Source organism: Molossus molossus, unplaced genomic scaffold (genome assembly GCF_014108415.1).
Source record: "Molossus molossus isolate mMolMol1 unplaced genomic scaffold, mMolMol1.p scaffold_m16_p_1, whole genome shotgun sequence".
Taxonomy (NCBI): Eukaryota; Metazoa; Chordata; class Mammalia; order Chiroptera; family Molossidae; genus Molossus; species Molossus molossus.
In genome coordinates this window covers 189132362-189150462 of record NW_023425344.1, presented here as the reverse complement: position 1 = coordinate 189150462, position 18101 = coordinate 189132362, and the positions used below count along the sequence as shown (strand labels likewise).

General features: G+C 46.5%; 1 protein-coding gene across 1 annotated transcript in view; it reads left to right on the top strand.

The window, feature by feature from the left end:
- Positions 1–17813, top strand: part of TNFAIP8L3 (TNF alpha induced protein 8 like 3) — a 41301-nt gene extending 23488 nt beyond the window's left edge. The window contains exons 3-4 of the mRNA XM_036282194.1: positions 7126–7136; positions 17228–17813. Of these exons, the coding sequence (XP_036138087.1) occupies positions 7126–7136; positions 17228–17790 (574 nt within the window). The 3' untranslated portion in view covers positions 17791–17813. The remainder of the gene's footprint in view (positions 1–7125; positions 7137–17227) is intronic.
- The last annotated feature ends 288 nt before the right edge of the window (positions 17814–18101 follow it).

Genomic DNA, 18101 nt, shown 5'->3' with positions numbered 1-18101 from the left:
ATAGCTGGTGAGCGTGAATGGGGAGGCTCTGGGGGTGGCAGGAGGGGTGGGGGCTGCTGCCATGGAGAGAGGGTTCCTGCTGGAATTGAACACTGAGGGTGTGGTGGGCAACACATCTAATGCCCCCGGTGATGCTGCTGCAAGTAGGGGTGCAGACAGGCAGCCGGACTGGGCCAGGCAGAGCGCCCTGTGCGGAAGAGAAAGTGTGGACCTCGTGCTGAAGGCACTTGAGTGCCTTCAGTTTATCCTCTTGAGTACACACCTCATTCCAGTGTGCAGCCGGAACAGATAGAATCTGGGCCTTAAAGAACAAGAAAACATGCTAAATCATTCATTCAGTCATTCGTTTAACAGACGTTTATTGAACAACTTCTACATGGCAGACACTGCCCTGATTGTGAGGATGCACAGTCCTCTGAGCATCAGAACTGTAAGAACTCAGCATCACTCACAGTGCAGCATGGGAAAGGGGCTGTGCTGGAGTCGGGGGTGAGGGCCACTTTCCTGGAAGGACGTGAGGGGTGGCCAGGGGCTCGCCATGGGAGGAGGCCTGCATCTGGAACAGACCGGCTGTCCCTCTGCCTCTTCTACCTGGGCACAGGATTCCGCTGTAGGAACAGAGGGCCAGGGCAGCATCCTCGGGGAGAGCCGACTTGATTTCTGGTACTTGTGGGCTCTCATCGCCTCTCTGTCTTTCAGCCAGTTGTCTAGATCAGAGGCATCCTTGTGAAAGGGTGAGCTGCCCTTTGGCTTCTGATTTCAGCTTGTCCTCCGACAAAGAGGAGAAGACACCTTGTGGGAGGGCAGGGATGGGGTGGGCGGAGCCAGGGGCTGTTTGTGGGGACTGCTCCTCAGTGTCCCCTGCCACCTCCTAGTTTATAGGAAGGGGCATTAGAAGGGAATCCTGCTATGTGCCAACCTTTGGACACCCTTGCCCCCTGATGCTGGGTTGTTTGTTACCTTCTGCTGATTTGAAAAGAGTGTTCATTGAGCCCATGTTTGTGGATATTGCTGTGCACATGCCTGGGAGAATGTTTGGGGAAGTAGACGTGCTAACCATGTGCCTGGTGGCATCGGGGGGGGACTCATTTTCTTCCTTTAGTGCATCTGTCTTCTCTGACTTTTCTCAGTGCTCATGCATCATTTTTTGTAATAAAACAATTGAGGAAAAAAATATTTTGAGAAATAGCTCCTCAGTCTCCCCTCTCAAAAGGAAACAAGCTAATATTGAAAATTATGACAGCGGACGGTGTTTATCACTTTATTCCTGAGAATGGTCTACCATTCAGAGAGATTGTCTACTTTGCGGATGCTTTAGGGAAAAAAGAGAAAAAAAATCTAGAGAGCTTAAACTAGTCATTAAATAAAAAATTGTACCTTTTTGTTGTTTTAGGGGATTATCGCTCTTCCCTGCATGAACAAACATTAAAGAAATTGACTTTCTACTCTCAAAATACACACTCATCACAGTGGCTTTACAGGCAAGTTTTACCAGCCCTTTGGAAAACAGTTAACCTTCATCTCACACAGTCTCCGAGAACCACCCAATCCATCTTATGAGGACAGTTGACTCTGACATCAAACTCAGACAAGGACTGTACTAGAAAAAAGTTATAGACCAGTCTCACCTTTGAGCATATTTTCAAAATGCTAAATACAATATTTACTAATAGAATTCTTCAGTATATTAAAAACATATGCATCATGACCAAGTACAGCCTATCCTGGGAAAGCAATGATGATTTTAATCAAAGGGTCTTTTAATAATTGATTAAATTCACATATTAAAGGGGATAACCCATATGATCATCTCAATAGCTACAAAAAAAGTATTTGATAAAATTAGTTATACCTTTCTAACAAACAAAGCCTTAGCAAAATGGGAACAGAGGAAAGATTCCTTAACTTGATAAATAATATCCATCAATAATCCACAGCCCTGGCCAGTTTGGCCCAGCAGTTAGAGCATCAGCCATAGTTCTGAGAGACCTGGGTTCGGTTCTCGCTAAGGGCACATACCTCAGTTGCAGTTTGTCCCCGGCCCTGGTTAGGGTCGTGTGGGTGGCAGCCAGTTGATGTGTATCTCTCACATCAATGTTTCTCTCTCTTTCTTCCTCCCTCTCTCCCTCTCACTCTATCTGAAGATGAATGCAAAAGTGTCCTCGGGTGAGGATTAAAAAAAAAAGTCCACACACAGCAGACATCATATGTGGTGGGAAGATTTTTAAAGACAATTCTGTTAAAGTCCAGAAACAAGACAGTGATGCCAAATAACACCCTTACTTATCCAGCATTGTACTGGAGGCTCCCACCAGTTCAATAGAGGGTAGAAGAAAACAATCATTTTGTATAGTAGTTGTTTCCATAACAAAACCAAGAGATGTGCCTGGCTGGTTTGGCTCAGTGGTTGGAGCATTGGCCTGCGGACCAGAGAGTCACGGGTTCGGTTCCCACTAGGGGCACGTACCTAAGAAAAAAAATACACTTATAGTAGCAACCAAAACTATATGGTGTCTAGAAGTGAATCTAATGAAAGATATGCAATAGCTTTTTGGAAATCACTCTAAAACATTATTGAAGGACACAGAAGAAAATCTGACTAAAGATACATCATATTGGATGGGAAGCTTAATATAAAGATGCCAGTGTACCTCAGATTAATACAAGCATTTAGTCAAATGATCCTAAAATTCATATGGAAGTGTAAAGGCAAGAATAGTCAAGATAATGTCAAAGAAGAATAGAATGGGAAGAACTTCCCTATGTCCTATCAAGATTTATTATGAGCCCTGGCCAGTTTGGCTCAGCGGTTAGAGCATCCACCTGCGGTCTGGAGAGACCGGGTTCGGTTCCTGCTAAGGGCATGTTACCTCGGTTGCAGTTTGTCCCCGGTCCTGGTTGGTCATGCGGGTGGCAGCCACTCGATGTGTCCCTTTCACATCGATGTTTCCCTCTCTCTCTCTTCCTCTCTCTCCCTCCCACTCTGTCTGTACAAAAAATGGAAAAATGTCCTCGGGTGAGGATAAAAAAAAAAAAGATTTATTATGAGTTAGAGCACATTTTATAGTAATTAAGACAGTGTGGTGTCGGTACAGAAGGACACATCGCTCAGTGGGACAGAGCAAACAATTCAGACTCGTGTGATATTTAACTTGATAAGAATAAGGTGCCCTAAAAAATCACCAGAAGGATGAACTATCAAATAAAATGAATTGTGAGGAGAAAAATGGTACCTCGTACAATGTGCACAAATAAATTACACGTGGATTAAAGACCCAAATGTGAAAAGCAAAACTTAAAATGTTAGGATAATATGTAAGACTCACTTATTACCTCATGGCAGGAAAGGATTTTTAAAAACATGATACAAAAACCACTAGCCGCCCTGGCCAGTTTGGCTCAGCGGTTAGAGCGTCGGCCTGCGGTCTGGAGAGACCCAGGTTCGGTTCCCGCTAAGGGCGCGTACTTCGGTTGCAGTTTGTCCCCGGCCCTGGTTGGGTCGTGCGGGTGGCAGCCACTCGATGTGTCCCTTCACGTCGATGTTTCTCTCTCTCTCTCCCTTCCTCTCTCTCCCTCCCACTCTATCTGTACAAAAAAATGGAAAAATATCCTTGGATGAGGATTAAAAACTAAAAAAAATTAAAAAACCCACTAGCCATAAAAGGAAAAGATTGATAAATGTGACTATGTTTAAACTTTTAATTTCTGTGTGACTAAAGACACTACATTAAAAGATAATGCTATCGCCTGGGAGGAGAGCGTGTGATCGGCAGGGAATTAGAGTCCATAATATAGTAAAAGCTCCTACAAATTAGCCAGAAAAGAACATACAATCAAAATGGGAGAAAAAAATGAGTAAATTATAGGAATGAGCAATTCACAGATAAAAGACCTGAACGGTCAATATACACAGAAAATATATTGAATCTTACTAACAAAGAAATTTATATTAAAACAAGATACCATTTTGTACTTACCAGATTGGCAAAAAATTGTAAAGGTGGGACTATCTGAAGTGTTGTGAGGAAGTGGAACCACAGGAAGTCACACACTGCTGCTGGGAGTGAAAATTAGTGCAATCTCGCTGGAAAGCAGTTGGCAGCCTCTGGTACAGGGCCTGGCAGTCATGGTCTAAGTACACTGTTGTGTGTGCACAGAGAGACACGTCTGTGGACTTTTTTGCTTGCAGAAAGCGGAAAGAGCTTAAGTATCCATCAACAGGAAACATGGGTTTGTGGCATATTCATATAAGCAATTAAATGACTAAATTAGATAAATCTTAAAAGCATGATGTTGAAGAGTTGCAGAAGAAATGTAGTATGACACCTTTAGCTGAAGTTTAAAAACACTCTGAGCAATACATTGTCGATGCATGGATACTCATGGACAAAAGTAAAAATACACAGTTTTGCTCAGTGGTTAGAGTGTCGGCCTGCAGGCTAAAGGATCCCCGTCAAGGGCACATAACTGGGTTGCAGGTTCGATCCTGGCCCCAGTCAGGGTCGTGTGGGAGGCAACCAATCAGTGTCTCTCTCACATCGATGTTTCTCTCTCCCTCTCCCTCCCTTCCACTCTATCTAAAAAACTCAATGAAAAAAATACTCTCAGGTGAGGATTAACAACAACGAAAAAGTATAAAAACATAGATGAAATAAAGACATGTCAGTTTCTGAAGTACGGTTCCATCTGGAGCAACAGAAGGGGGAAAGAGAGGGAGCTGGGAACAGAGGGCTTTACCGCACTGTCAGATTTGTTCCAACTGGGTGATGGCCACCCAAGTAGTTGGTTATATTCTGTTTTGTCTGTATATTTGAAATACATTGTGGGGGGTTTTTTTAATTTAATTTTTCTGAGGAAAAACACCTGCTCAATCTCTATCTTAAAGTGGACAATAATTCAAAAACATGTAAACTAATTATGTTTACCAGCCTCGTGAAGAGCCATGTAGTGTGTGGTGGGTTGAAGCCTGCCTGGGCTGACCCAGCTCTGCCACTCTGAAAGGGTGGCTTTAACACGCTATGCAATCCCTCTTACCTGTGCTGTCCTTGGACTTCACTGCTTCTGCTGCTAATGATGGAGATGGTGGTGGTGGTAGCGATGGTGATGGTGGTGGTGGTGATGGTGGTGATGGCAGTGCTGGCGGTGGTAGTGATGGTGGTGGCGATGGTGGTGGTAGTGATGGTGGTGGCGATGGTGGTGGTGGTGGTGGTGATGGTGATGGCAGTGCTGGCGGTGGTAGTGATGGTGGTGGCGATGGTGGTGGTGGTGGTGGTGGTGGTGATGGTGATGGCAGTGCTAGCGGTGGTGATGGTGGTGCTGATGGTGGTGGTGGTGCTGACGGTGGTGGTGGTGGTGGTGGTGCTGATGGTGGTGGTGGTTGTGGTGGTTGTGGTGGTGGTAGTGATGGTATTAGTGCCTATTCATAGAGCTGCTGCAAGGATATGATAAGTTACGGTGCATAAAGCTCACAAAGGTGGACTCGGTTACTTTCATGCCAGAATGTGACTCCATTCCGAGAGACACTAGTTATTTGTTAGCTACAAAAGAGAGTGGGTGAGGGGATGAATACGTTGTTTAAAGAAGTCACGTAAGTAGATGTTGTTTTTAGTGATGGTTGCTCTTCTAGTGCAGTGAGACAAAAATATCTCAGATCCCCAAAATTAACCTGTTGAGTTGGAGATGATTCACCCCTCAGTGACTTCACAGTTAGCTCTGATAACTAAAATGATCACTCATTCATTTTTCAGAGCTGGCTGTAAAATCAATATGACAAACAAAATCAATATGTACCTCTGTTGAACTATATAAAATTCCCTTTAGAAATGAAAGCTTCATGTATCTTCCAGTTTTGATGAATATATGGTATTGTTCTATTGTATAAAAAAAGGATGAAATTGAAATCTCCTTGTTAGATGGGGATTTAATTGAGGCCTATTTAATGTCTCAAATAAGTGAGAAATCACAGTCATTAGGGAGCCAACAGCAATTTTCTGAAAGCAGATGCATGAAGACAAAGATTACAGGCTTTGGAGTTGATTTGAACTACAGCTCTTCTACTTACTAGCCTCTTAGCTCTGAGTGAATTACTTAAATCTGCTGTGCCTCAGTTTCCTCATCTATACAATGGGACTCATAGTCTCTCTCTTGCAGAACTCTTGTGAGGATCAAATACAGGGTATGCACTATCTTGGGCACATAATCTGTGCTCAGTAGTTAACATGCTCTCTGATGTGATTATTACAGATTCCCCTGTGCTGATGGATGGGTGGATGGGTGGGAAACGGAGACAGGATGAGATGCTGAGCTGACCCTGCCAATGTTTCTTCACTTCACTTGAAACAATGTTATTTCAAGGCTCAGGAATTTATTTTAGACTCGAAAAAAAATGTGGCCTTCATCTTGAAGATGGTCAAATGCTGCTTTTAACGTGTGATTATTTAATGACAGGTATTGCAATAATCTGAATCTGCTTTGCTATAAATGTCCTGTTTGGCTACCATTGCTTTTGTATGACCTTGCTCAGCACCCTCAAACATGCATTATAGCCAAGAAATGTCATCATGCCCAGCCCCTCAAAACACTGTATGCTCATTCCACTGGGTGAATGAATCCCTAGGACTGAGCAGCCACCAAGGTAAAACTCTGTGCCTCTTCCCAGGCCTGAGCCAAAGGCAAGAGTTCAGGGGCACCGGAGCCCAAGCTGGAGGAGGGACGACTGGCCACGGGAATGAAGACTGGCTAATGGGACACCTCTCCTCTGCATTTGGTTGTCTCTGGCAACTCAGTCCTTTCTCCTTCCACCATCCACCCCAGTCCTTCAGTTCCCACCCCACCCGTCTCCCAACTCTTTCACTTCCAACTCTTATTTTTATTTTTTTAATATGTTTTTATTGATTTTAGAAAGAGAGAAATGGAGAGGGAGAAAGAAAAACATCGATGTGATAGAGAAACATCTATCGGTTGCCTCCTATATGCACTCTGACCAGGGATTGAACCCACAACCTGTATGTACTCCGACCGGGGATTGAACCAGTGAATTTTCGGTGCATGGGATCATGCTCAACCGACTGAGCCACACCAGCCAGGGTAAACCCTTATTTTTAAATAATTTATTATCTTGGCCAGGGAAAGGGGTGGTGAACCACACAGGGGAGAGAGAATGTCTAGGAAAGACAGTGTGGCTCTGACTATAGTGATCTACAGCGATGCCTAGCAAGCTGTGCCTAGAGACTTCACTTTTGCCGTCAAAGTAGATATTTGCATTTTAAAGGAAGAATCCCTTATCCTTAATTGGCTAATTATTTAGGGAAGATGGGTCTTCTCACCATGTCTTGCTTTTATGGAAAGGGACAGGGTTTGGATGGGACAGGGGAAAGCTCAGAGTAGGACAAGTTGAGTTGGAGATGCCTATTGCACAGCCTCGTGTGGCCCAGGTGCTCCCCAGGGCCCCCCAAACTCAGCCTGCTCAGGACTAGAGAAGTCATCCCCCCCATATTCCCAGACGCATGTTGCAGTTGGTGGCCCCCACCCCACCCGTCTCCCAAGCTGGGAGAACACTCAGCATCATCCTCGACTCATCCTCTTCCCCTCGTCGTCTGCTGTGCCTCGTCCCGTCACCCACAGGACAAGCCAGGATCAAAATCACATGCCTTTAACTGTCTTGCTAATTGCCATGGCTTCCTACTGCCTTGAGAATATCTCAAGGCAGGTAAAAGTGCCTGAAATCCATATTTCAAATCCTCTTATTCGGATTTTTGAAACTTTTGTGGTCCGTGTCTTGTCAGATCTGATGAGTCATTACTTTTACCTTATAACTGGGGTGCGGAAAAGCTCTCCCGATGAGGATGAACGTCAGCTCTGCCACGTTCTTGCTGTTCAGTTGTTCAGGCACCATTGGCATGTTGTTTTCAGTCCTTGGTTGTGTTTGCAGGAATCTTTTGAAATCACTGGTCCATTTAGGGAGGGTTAGTTTCACTAAAAGTAAACATGTCATCAGTGAGCCTGTTGAACCAAGCACACTTACACATCTGCTGAAATAAATCAAAATCGCTCAAAGGGAACAAACAAGTGAAGGATACACTACATACCCCCCCACCCCAGGTGGGGGAACTTCCCCCCTTCCCTGAGAATACCACACGCCGGTGTGTCTATTAACTGAAAGGCACCAGATGTTAGACCTCGGTCCTTGAGTTCAGCTAAGAAAAGAATTCAGAGCCAAGGAACTCAAATATAACCAAAAGTTTATTTAGAAGTCACAGGGGTAGCCCTGGCCGGTTTGGCTGAGCGGTTAGAGCGTCGGCCTGCGGTCCTGAGAGACCCGGGTTCGGTTCCCACTAGGGGCGCGTACCTCGGTTGCAGTTTGTCCCCGGCCCTGGTTGGTTGTGCGGGTGGCAGCCACTCGATGTGTCCCTTTCACATCGATGTTTCTCCCTCTCTCTCTGTTCCTCTCTCTCCCTCCCACTCTATCTGAACAAAAAATGGAAAAGTGTCCTCCGGTGAGGATAAAAAAAAAAAAATAGAAATCACAGGGGTAGAAGTGATTCAGATAACGAGTTGCAGGGAAGTTTGAGAGTTTGGGAGACAGAAAGCAAAGGTACACACCTTGAGTGGACAGAGGGGGAGGAAAGGCACAGGCTTGCTGGAGAGAGAGAGCACGTGCAATCGCTGGGTCCTTCGTCTTAAGGGGTTTTATCTATTTCCAAAGGCGGGGATTTTAGGGGAGGTCTCATGTGAGGTTCGCAATAGAATATTGATCAGCTTTTCCAGGTGTGTCCTTTCAGGGTCAGGTCTCTATTGACTGAATGGTCAATGTTGGGGGGGTGCTGTGATTAATCAGTGCAGCTGGTCCTCCTGTCGGCCATGGCATCTGTTTCATCTGGTTTTGCTGCTTTTCTGGGCCTGGAGCTGAAACACATCTGAGGCCTAGATGTTATCCCGAGTTAGACCAAAACTCTGTCTCTGTGGTCAACAGACCCCCCTCCCCCTCCCTCAGGCTTTGTTCCTAAGATTATCTGATGTGGGTCAGAACCTCATTGCCCCAAGCACTTAATGTTTAAGGGAGCTGTTCTCTGGCCCCTTGTTCCTCTAAGAGGGTCTACCACATGACAAGTGACATGCCAGAGGAGGAATGGTCACCCTGGGGGTCAGGTCCCACCCTACCACATTTGCCCTCCCAGTTTTGCCCTTTGCGGGCACCCAGCTTTGCACCCTGGTGTCCTTTCATACCTGGCTTATTGTTCCAACTCTGATCATGTCTAACTGTCTACTCCAGGTCCTAGAGTCCTGTATGTTAAATATTAGAAAAGCTTAATTTATCCCATTGGAGAACAAGGAAACAGAATAGCGATTCTAATATTTTCATAGGCACACCCACTAGAGGTGCCAGGTAGAGGCTGCTGCCCTCCAAGTCAGGTGACCCCATCCACGGGACCCAAAGCTGATTACTTCATATATATATATATATATATATATATATATATATATATATATATATATTCTTTATTGATTTTTAGAGAGAGGAAAGGAGAGAGAGAGAAACATTGATGAGAGAGAACATAGACTGGCTGCCTCCTGCATGCCCCCCACTGGGGATCGGGCTCACAACCCGGGCATGTGCCCTGACCGGGAATCAAACCTGCGACCTCTTAGTGCACAGGTCGATGCTCAACCACTGAGCCACACCAGCCGGGCACTGCTTACTTCTTATTGCAAGTGGCAGAAGCTTGGGGACCTCAGGACTTCTCAGCAGCAAGGGGGAGCACAGGGAATATGTCCTCGAGGCAGGTGGCTCTCTTGGAAGGTAGGGGATGGGTCTCAAGGATGTGCTGGATTAATCCTCAGTCAGAAAAGTCCATTTCCTAACCTTCCCAGGCCATCTAAATTGTACTGTGATGCCTTTTAAAGTATCCCAAAATACTTTACTTAATGCCTTAAAAATGCCATCTCGTTCAAGTATGAAAGGGATTAGACCAACAAAAGGTATTTCTCATGAGCTGCTCAGCTTCGATCATTTCCGGGGTGGGGAGAATATCAAGGTTTTGGCATGTCCCCAACCCCAAGGTCCCTTGATGATTTCATTTCATTGTACCTCCACCAGTGCTGTGTTTTTTCTTTAACATTCCAGCGGCCCACAAACCACAGTTTTATACAGTAAAGGAAATGTTTTCCAGTTTGATCCACTGGAGATGCAACAACTCAATTAGTTTTTCCGGAAACCATAACTGTGTTAGGTTTGCATTTCAAAACACTACTTAGTCGTTCCTTCGTAGTTTTGTCCCCACAGCTGCAAAGGAACAAGACCGAAAGCAGAGGCGATGTCTCCTCTAGCAGGTGTTTCATCATTGCCGTGGACATCCTGTCCTGCAGAACACCCGACCCCACATCAACTCCCTCCCTCACCCAGAGAATAGCAAAGTGGGAATGGAGGGGAGAGGTGTCAGTCTTCCCCCTGGCTCCTCGCCCCCACCAGTGGTGAAGGATGGGACCCAAGGGACTTGACTGGTTCGATCAGTGTCTCTGAGTTGCCCGTGCAGCTAAGCAGAAAGATGGGTGCACATCAGGAAAATTCAAATTCAAAGTCGTTTCTAAGGCTGCTCCATCTCAAGGAGGCTTGCATGAACTTTTCTTCCAGTGCTTAAGTATACATGACTGAGTGCCAGAAACGGGGGCTACCACAGATCACCCTGCCCAGGGTCTTACCCCTCCCCTGCCACCTGTCTTGTACTCTGGGTCCTGTGCTCTGCTGGATGGTGCTTGTCCAGCACCACAAATTGTTTTTACATGGGTACTAGCTCCGCTCCCGACTTCTAAACACGTTTACACTTTTATCTGACTCACTGCCTTGCCATCGTCTTAAGCTGTTGACAGAAACGAAGTGATACTGTGTGAGTACACACTGGCTATTGCAGACAAGTTCCGCTCTTATAATTTTGACACAGGTATCCATCCTCATATACAAGTTGCCCACACCTTAACCAGAGGTAGGAAAGTCACCCAGTCCTGTGAGTGTGGAGAGAAGAGCTGAGCCCGTCCCCCAGCCCCTTTCTACCAGGATATTTCTTGGTTGATGCTCAGAGCTCTTTTCTGGGCTGTGACTGACAGCTCAGAGACAGTCATCTTTCCTCACCATCATTTGTTTTTATTTTATTTTTTAAATAGGTCTTTATTTATTTTTTTTAGGGAGAGAGAGATAGAAACATTGATGTGAGAGAGCTACATCAATCGGCTGCCTCCTGCATGCCCCCGACTGGGGATCGAGCCCACAACTCAGGGATGTGCCCCAACCGGGAATCCAACCAGGACCTCTCAGTCCATGGGATGGTGCTCAGTCCCTCAGCCACACCAGCTGGGCATCTTCACCATCATTTATTTTCCCGAATGGATTACCTTGTTCTAACCATGCTGAAGCTCATCTGCCTCTTTTCTGCCCACTCACCCAGCTTCCTGCTGTTTATCACTACCAGCTTGGCATTTTGCCACCTGGGAGAGCTTCGTGTTTTCTAGAAACAGAAAAACCTACATCACTTGTACTATGGCTGAATGTCATTTATAGAAACATCAACCCAGACCGGCCCCAGCACTTTTCCAGGCAGTGAAGTGTCCACTTAAATTATGTTTTGCTTTCTCTTGCCAAACTAGTTCATGACCACTGTCATGCCATTCTCCCAACATCTGGTACTTTTCCTTCCTTGTAAATGTCCTGAGGGTGCTTATTCTCAGGGCACTGACTCCATAATTCCTTCCCTTGAGCTCCTCCGTCAGTCTCAGTTTAAGGAAACCCATTTTTTTCCTACAAGGATGGATTTTGCAGCTCCATCAATCTTGTCTCATTGTGCAAGTCAGGTGAGATATAAAATAGCTGCATAATCATGTTTTTAATCTCCATTCTCAGAGATTCTGAGATATTGTAAACCATCCGTTGCTTTTTATGGCTGGGGAATGGGGACTTTTGTTCAAATATGGTTAAGAGAATCATCCCTGGCTAAGAGAGCCTTCTTAAGCCTTGCACACAGGAATAAGAGAACAGTTTTTGCCGAGACCTATTCTAGATCTTGTAGTGTTTCCACAAAACAAAAGCTGGGCCCACTAGTTAGGCCTGTCTCCCCAGATACCCCAAGTGCACTCCTGACCTTGGCTCCCGAAGCCCACACTTCCTCTCAGCCTGCAGTGTTTCTCCTGGGGTTGGGTCACCAATACATTCCCTCTGCAGACAGCTGAGGCAGAAGCATGAATGGTAAGAAACAAGCCCAAGATTTCCATGTGCAAAAAGTCTCTTGACGAGGACAGGCCCTCCTTCAGCGCACACATGCTCTTTAAATCATGCGTGTATGTTGGAAACAGGAGTGCCTCCCCACCCCTCCCCCACAGATCCCTGGGAGTTGTAGACGTTGACTAGAGTGGTGATTTCTGTCCATCCTTTCCCCACATTTCTCGTAATATGTACCATGGGATATTGTTGTAGGGATCTCTCTTTATAATTTTTCTAAGGTCCAGTAAGTTTGAGAAGTGGTAGACTAAATAAAACTTTTGCCAGAGAATTGAGTGGGTGGAATTTCTCCATCACAAGTGGGAGTGGAGTTCTTACAATATCTTGAGAAAATTATCTAAGACTGGCATGGAAGAATGCGTGATTTTTTTTTTTTTTTTTTTATCCTCACCCAAGGACATTTTTCCATTTTTTTGTACAGAGAGAGTGGGAGGGAGAGAGAGGAAGAGAGAGAGAGGGAAACATCGATGTGGAAGGGACACATCGAGTGGCTGCCACCCGCACGACCAACCAGGGCCAGGGACAAACTGCAACCGAGGTACATGCCCTTAGCGGGAACCGAACCCGGGTCTCTCCGGACCGCAGGCGGACGCTCTAACCGCTGAGCCAAACCGGCCAGGGCCGAATGCGTGATTTTTATCTGTGTAGTTACATCCCTTGGTTTGCAAAGTCCCAGTTCACTTATGCCAGTACTGGAGGATATGCAGCTGGGGTTTCAGCAGAGCTAGAAGCAGGGCCAGTGTGCAGAGCTTCCACTTCATGGTGGAGTTGAGTCCAGCAGAGCATCAGGTAAGATTCAGTCCATCAGTCCACTGTGTGGGTCCCACATGGCCATGAGCCACGTGAGCAAATACAGGGGAGCACCCCCTGCAAGAGGACCGAGAGAGGGAACTCCCTTTGTTCAAGAGTTTAAATATTTCAGATTTTGAGCCCCTGCAGTGGCCACACCTTTTCTGGCCAATTACTTGTTTCCAGGTGTGATTGACACGTAAGCATCTCCCCACGTCACCTAGATCTTACTGGGTATGCAGCTATTATCCAGTCCCTTCTCCCATCAATCTGCGGGGAACAGACCTGGAGAGCGTTAACTGCAGCTTTCTGACAAAGCTGTATAAGTGGTATGCCCATATTATCTAGTCTCTGCTCCTTTTCTGTTAAGTAATAACCAGGTTATTACAATGGTTTCAAAGCTACACAGATATCTTTCCCACAGAACTGCTCAAGGCCTTTAATAAGCTACCTGGTATGGAAAATCATCAAACGCCAGTCACAATATATAGTCATCTACAAAGTCATTGCCGTGACCACAGAACTTTCCTTCCAGGAGCATCTAATAGGACTAGTATGCTAAAGGATACACTCTGGGTTGTGTCGTGATTGGTGGGTCCCACATCCAGCATGTCAGGATCACTTACACGTTTGTGATTATTGGCCCACCTCCTAAGGATGTTAACACCTGCAGTCTGGGGTCGGGTGTGGGGATCTGCTTATTAGTTGTTGTTTGTTGTTTTTTCTTAAAGCTTTCCTTATGATTTGATGATGACAACTGATCGTGAGGGCTTCAGAGATGCTATTCCTGGGACCCTCCTGGGACCTCACCAAAGAACTTGTACCCAAGTTCCTTTGTAGGTAAATAACACGTTTAAGTCAGAGAGATGCTGAAAACGTGTGAGCGTCTTTGTGACTTGGAGAAAACGTCTGGCCTGTTTCTGTGCCTTCAGAAGCCACCTCCTGACACTGTCGCCACCCTCGTGTATCCACGTTCGAGTTCACCATCAGAGCCACGGAGCTTCCCCCAGCTCTCGTCACTCATGCCAGTTTGGTCTGTCTCACAGTTCTCTCTCCCGTTCCATTTCTCTGTATCTCGCCTCTCTGCAGGACCATATTCAAAGGAGAACCCGATTAAATATTGGGGGGGTATCCCCCATAGCACTCATACAGAGTTGAACAAATAGTTAAATGCTCCATAATTGCAGAGAAACCAAGGGACCCAAAGGACGTTGCCCCCAAATGGCACCCCACCAACATTTTAAATGGACAATCATGGGTGTTTTATCGCTGTGGTGTAGCTATTACAATGGACACATTTAAAAGACTAATCTGAAAGGTTAATTTTAAAATAGCAATATTGACAACATCTAGAAATTAAATCTATTTAGAACTATAACTATTCAACCATGAGATGGGAAATACTTGCTGTCAAGTTAAAATAATAAGCAAGGAGGTTCGTAGTTTTTCAGAATTCTTATGGGAATATGTGAGCCAAAGGTGTGATGGCCCCTGCTCTAGAGAACAATGTTGGGGAGGCTGGTGGCAACAAGAGGAGGCTTGGGATCAGGCAGGGAAGCCTTGGTAGAAATGCCGGCTTCACCCAGCTCGGAGGGTTAAAACTGCCGTGCCTGGCACAGAGCCAGCGCGCCCTCCATTCAACCACTCGCTGCCGTGCGCCGCCAACACACAGACGGACAGCGGGGCACGGACGCAAGTCCCTGCGCCCACGGAGCGTCCACTCTGATGAACATGGGCCGTTGATCCCTTGTTTCTGTGCAAACGCACGTTGGCCTCATTTCTAGAGAGCCTCTAAACGTACTTTATTCTCAGGCAATTTTTAGGAACTGTTTCTACAAAGAAATGATTCGTCGTTGGATATTCCAGTACAGATCTGTCTAGATTTCATTGTTTCCATCAGAATGATCACCTGAGGAGGCAGTACATGTATTTCAGTAACGGGGCCGTTACACCAAAGTCTTTAAGCTTCTCCTGTGGAATTGACTTCAAAGCCTACAGCACAGTCTTTTGCACATCCTAAATGCTTGTAAATATTTGTCTTTGGAGGACGGATCTGATGTTTTGGAACAAAGGTTGTTCACACAAAGGTCTGGTGACCCTGGTGGATGATCAAACTAGGCGGGGATATTATTTGTTTCCAACTCTGGAAGAGCATAAATCAGGAAGTCGGCTTCCTCGTGGGAAGGAGAGTCAAGAGATACCATGTATTCCCTTTGCAGCGAGGTCGAGGGGACATCCTGGCTGTGTCAGGCCTACTTGGCTGTGAAGTCGCTTGAAGGTTCTCTGGTCTCAAACTTCAGGGAGGGAGCTTCCCGGGGCTGTCAGAGGCCCGAGGCACCCACTACTTTAGTTCTGCTTATTCCACTGCAGCGACCCCCCTCCACGCAGCGCCTCTGGGGCCTGCAGCCGGCAGAGCCTGAGCACTGGGGTTGCTGTCCTGGAAGGACCCAGGGCTGAGGGGGCCAGGGCCACGCAGTGGAGGGAGCTCCGGGGCCTGAGCCTGTGTCTACATTGTGTTTGAGTGTTTATTGGGTCTGCACCTGCAAGACCTGAGTGTCCAAGGATTAATCACTGTCTGCCGAGAGAATGAGTCCAGTGTGGGCAGAGGGGGTGGAATGTGAGATGGGGACAGGCCAGACAAGGACTACAGAATCTGGCGAGTGTGGCTGGCTGGCTGTCCACTCTGCGTATCACTTCTGTCACTTCTGTGGCCACAGAGCACTGGGCAAAAGCTCTAGGGAGGGCCCTCAATTCTCAAAGGAAAATTGTTGGGTTTTGTTTTTTTTCAGTATAAGTTTGCACTGTATTTTACTACTTTCTTATTCTTCCTCAATAGTTCTCTGGCCCTATACTTAACAGGACCCACCCCATCCCTGTGCCCAGAGCTGAGCTCGGTGCTGAGCTCTCAGCAGCTTGAACCTCCTTGGAAAGATAGTCGTAATGATATGCATACGGCCTGTCGAGGAAGGCTGGCCAGGGGTTCCATCTCAAATGTCAGCTCCCGCTAATTGGTGACTTCACGGGGTGTTTCATCAGATCTAAGACAAAATTGATTGTAAGATGCTGTTTTATGTGTTCTTGAGAAAAAGATGCCGCCAATTAAACTGTGATTGCTTTCCTACTTACAATGTTTAGTTTATACTTATTGAAACGTCCTTTTTAGACTTAGACATAATACTATTTTTAACACGTACTGCTCTTTTTCATCCATAAAGACGACGATAACAGGGAACTGAGCTGGCTGTGGAGCCCCAAGCTCCTCCACCCTCAGGGCACCGCCGAGGGAAGCACCTGACCGGGAGTGGGCGTCTCACTTCCCACACAGTGCGCTTCTCTGTGGTCGGGGCCCCGGGGAGACCGCACTTCTTACAAGAGGACTCCTGACTTTTCTCCCAAATCTCTGGTCCTGTTGTGCAAACACACGTGCACACAGGTAACCACAACCACAGCACGGCTGCCACCTGGCAACCGTGGCTGTAAACGCACCTCGATGTCCAAGACATCATTCTGGACAAACATGCAGCTTGGACTCAATGAAGTGCGGATTCTGAGATTCAGTCAAAGAAAGACTACATTCTGGCCCTGACCGGGGGGCTCAGTTGGTTGGGACTTTGTCCCATACACCAAAAAGTTGTGGGTTTGATCCCCAGTCAGGGTGCATACAGGACGTGACCAACCGATGCTTCTCTCTCACATCGTTTCTCTCACAGTGGTGTTTCTCTGTCTGTCTTCTTGCCTTTCTCTCTAAAATCAGTAAAAACATATCCTTAGGTGAGGATTAAAAAAGAGAAATACTCCATTCTTGTCCTTAAACAAGAATTTCCTCCCGTATAATTTGCAAAACTGAATGATTCCCAGTGCCGCCGTCACTGTGGGGAGTCCCCTGGGATCAAGCAGAGTCTGAAAGGCTGGATGCATGAAGTGGTGTAAAGGGGTGAGATGTGGCCTAGACAGGAGACCGCTTCCAGAGAGGGGAGAGCACAACTTGGAAGGTTGTCTTGTGGACAGGACAGTGTGGCAACGGGTGTGGGTGGGGTTCAGTTAGGGAGTGTAGGTTATAAAAGCATGAGTTTTTGCTCCAAGAACGTAAGTTCAAATTAGTGTGCTTCACTGGTAGAAAAATAATTCCTGGTTCTCATATTGCCATAACTTTCATTTCTTTTCTCACCATAGGCCCCGATGTGTTTAGTTCCAAGAGCCTTGCCCTTCAAGCCCAGAAGAAGATTCTGAGCAAAATAGCCTGCAAAACTGTGGCCAACATGTTGATTGACGACACCAGCAGTGAGATCTTTGATGAGCTCTACAAAGTCACCAGAGAGCACACCCACAACAAGAAGGAAGCCCACAAGATCATGAAAGACTTAATCAAGGTGGCGATCAAAATCGGGATCCTCTACCGGAACAACCAGTTCAACCAGGAGGAGGTTGTCGTCGTGGAGAAGTTCAGGAAGAAGCTGAACCAGACCGCCATGACCATCGTCAGCTTCTACGAGGTGGACTACACCTTCGATAGGAATGTGCTCTCCAAGCTCCTACAGGAGAGCAAGGACCTGGTGCACGATCTGGTGCAGCGGCACCTAACACCCCGGACCCACGGGCGCATCAACCACGTCTTCAACCACTTTGCTGACGTGGAGTTCCTCTCGACCCTTTATAGTCTGGAAGGAAACTGTAGACCCAGCCTCAAGAGGATTTGTGAAGGAATCAATAAATTGCTAGATGAGAAAGTCCTCTGAACAGTGCCCCTCCTCCTGGACTTTGCTGCATTCAAGTGACAGCGCCCAATGTGGTCTGGGTGAGAATCAAGAAAACAGGAAGAAATCCTTGTCAAAGATGCCCATGTTCTGTCCTTGTCACCCCTCTGATGTTGATGCCGAATTGAGCTTGGGTGTGTTTATCCCCCTGTTTATCCCCCGAGCTCGCTGATGCGATCTGTACTGAAAATCACTTTTGTTTGCCAGCCCAGAGGACGTTGCATCTGTCTGAGCAGAAAGGCTGCCCTGCCCGTCAAGGAGAGCTCGGTGCATCTTGTGGAGTGGAAGGAGCC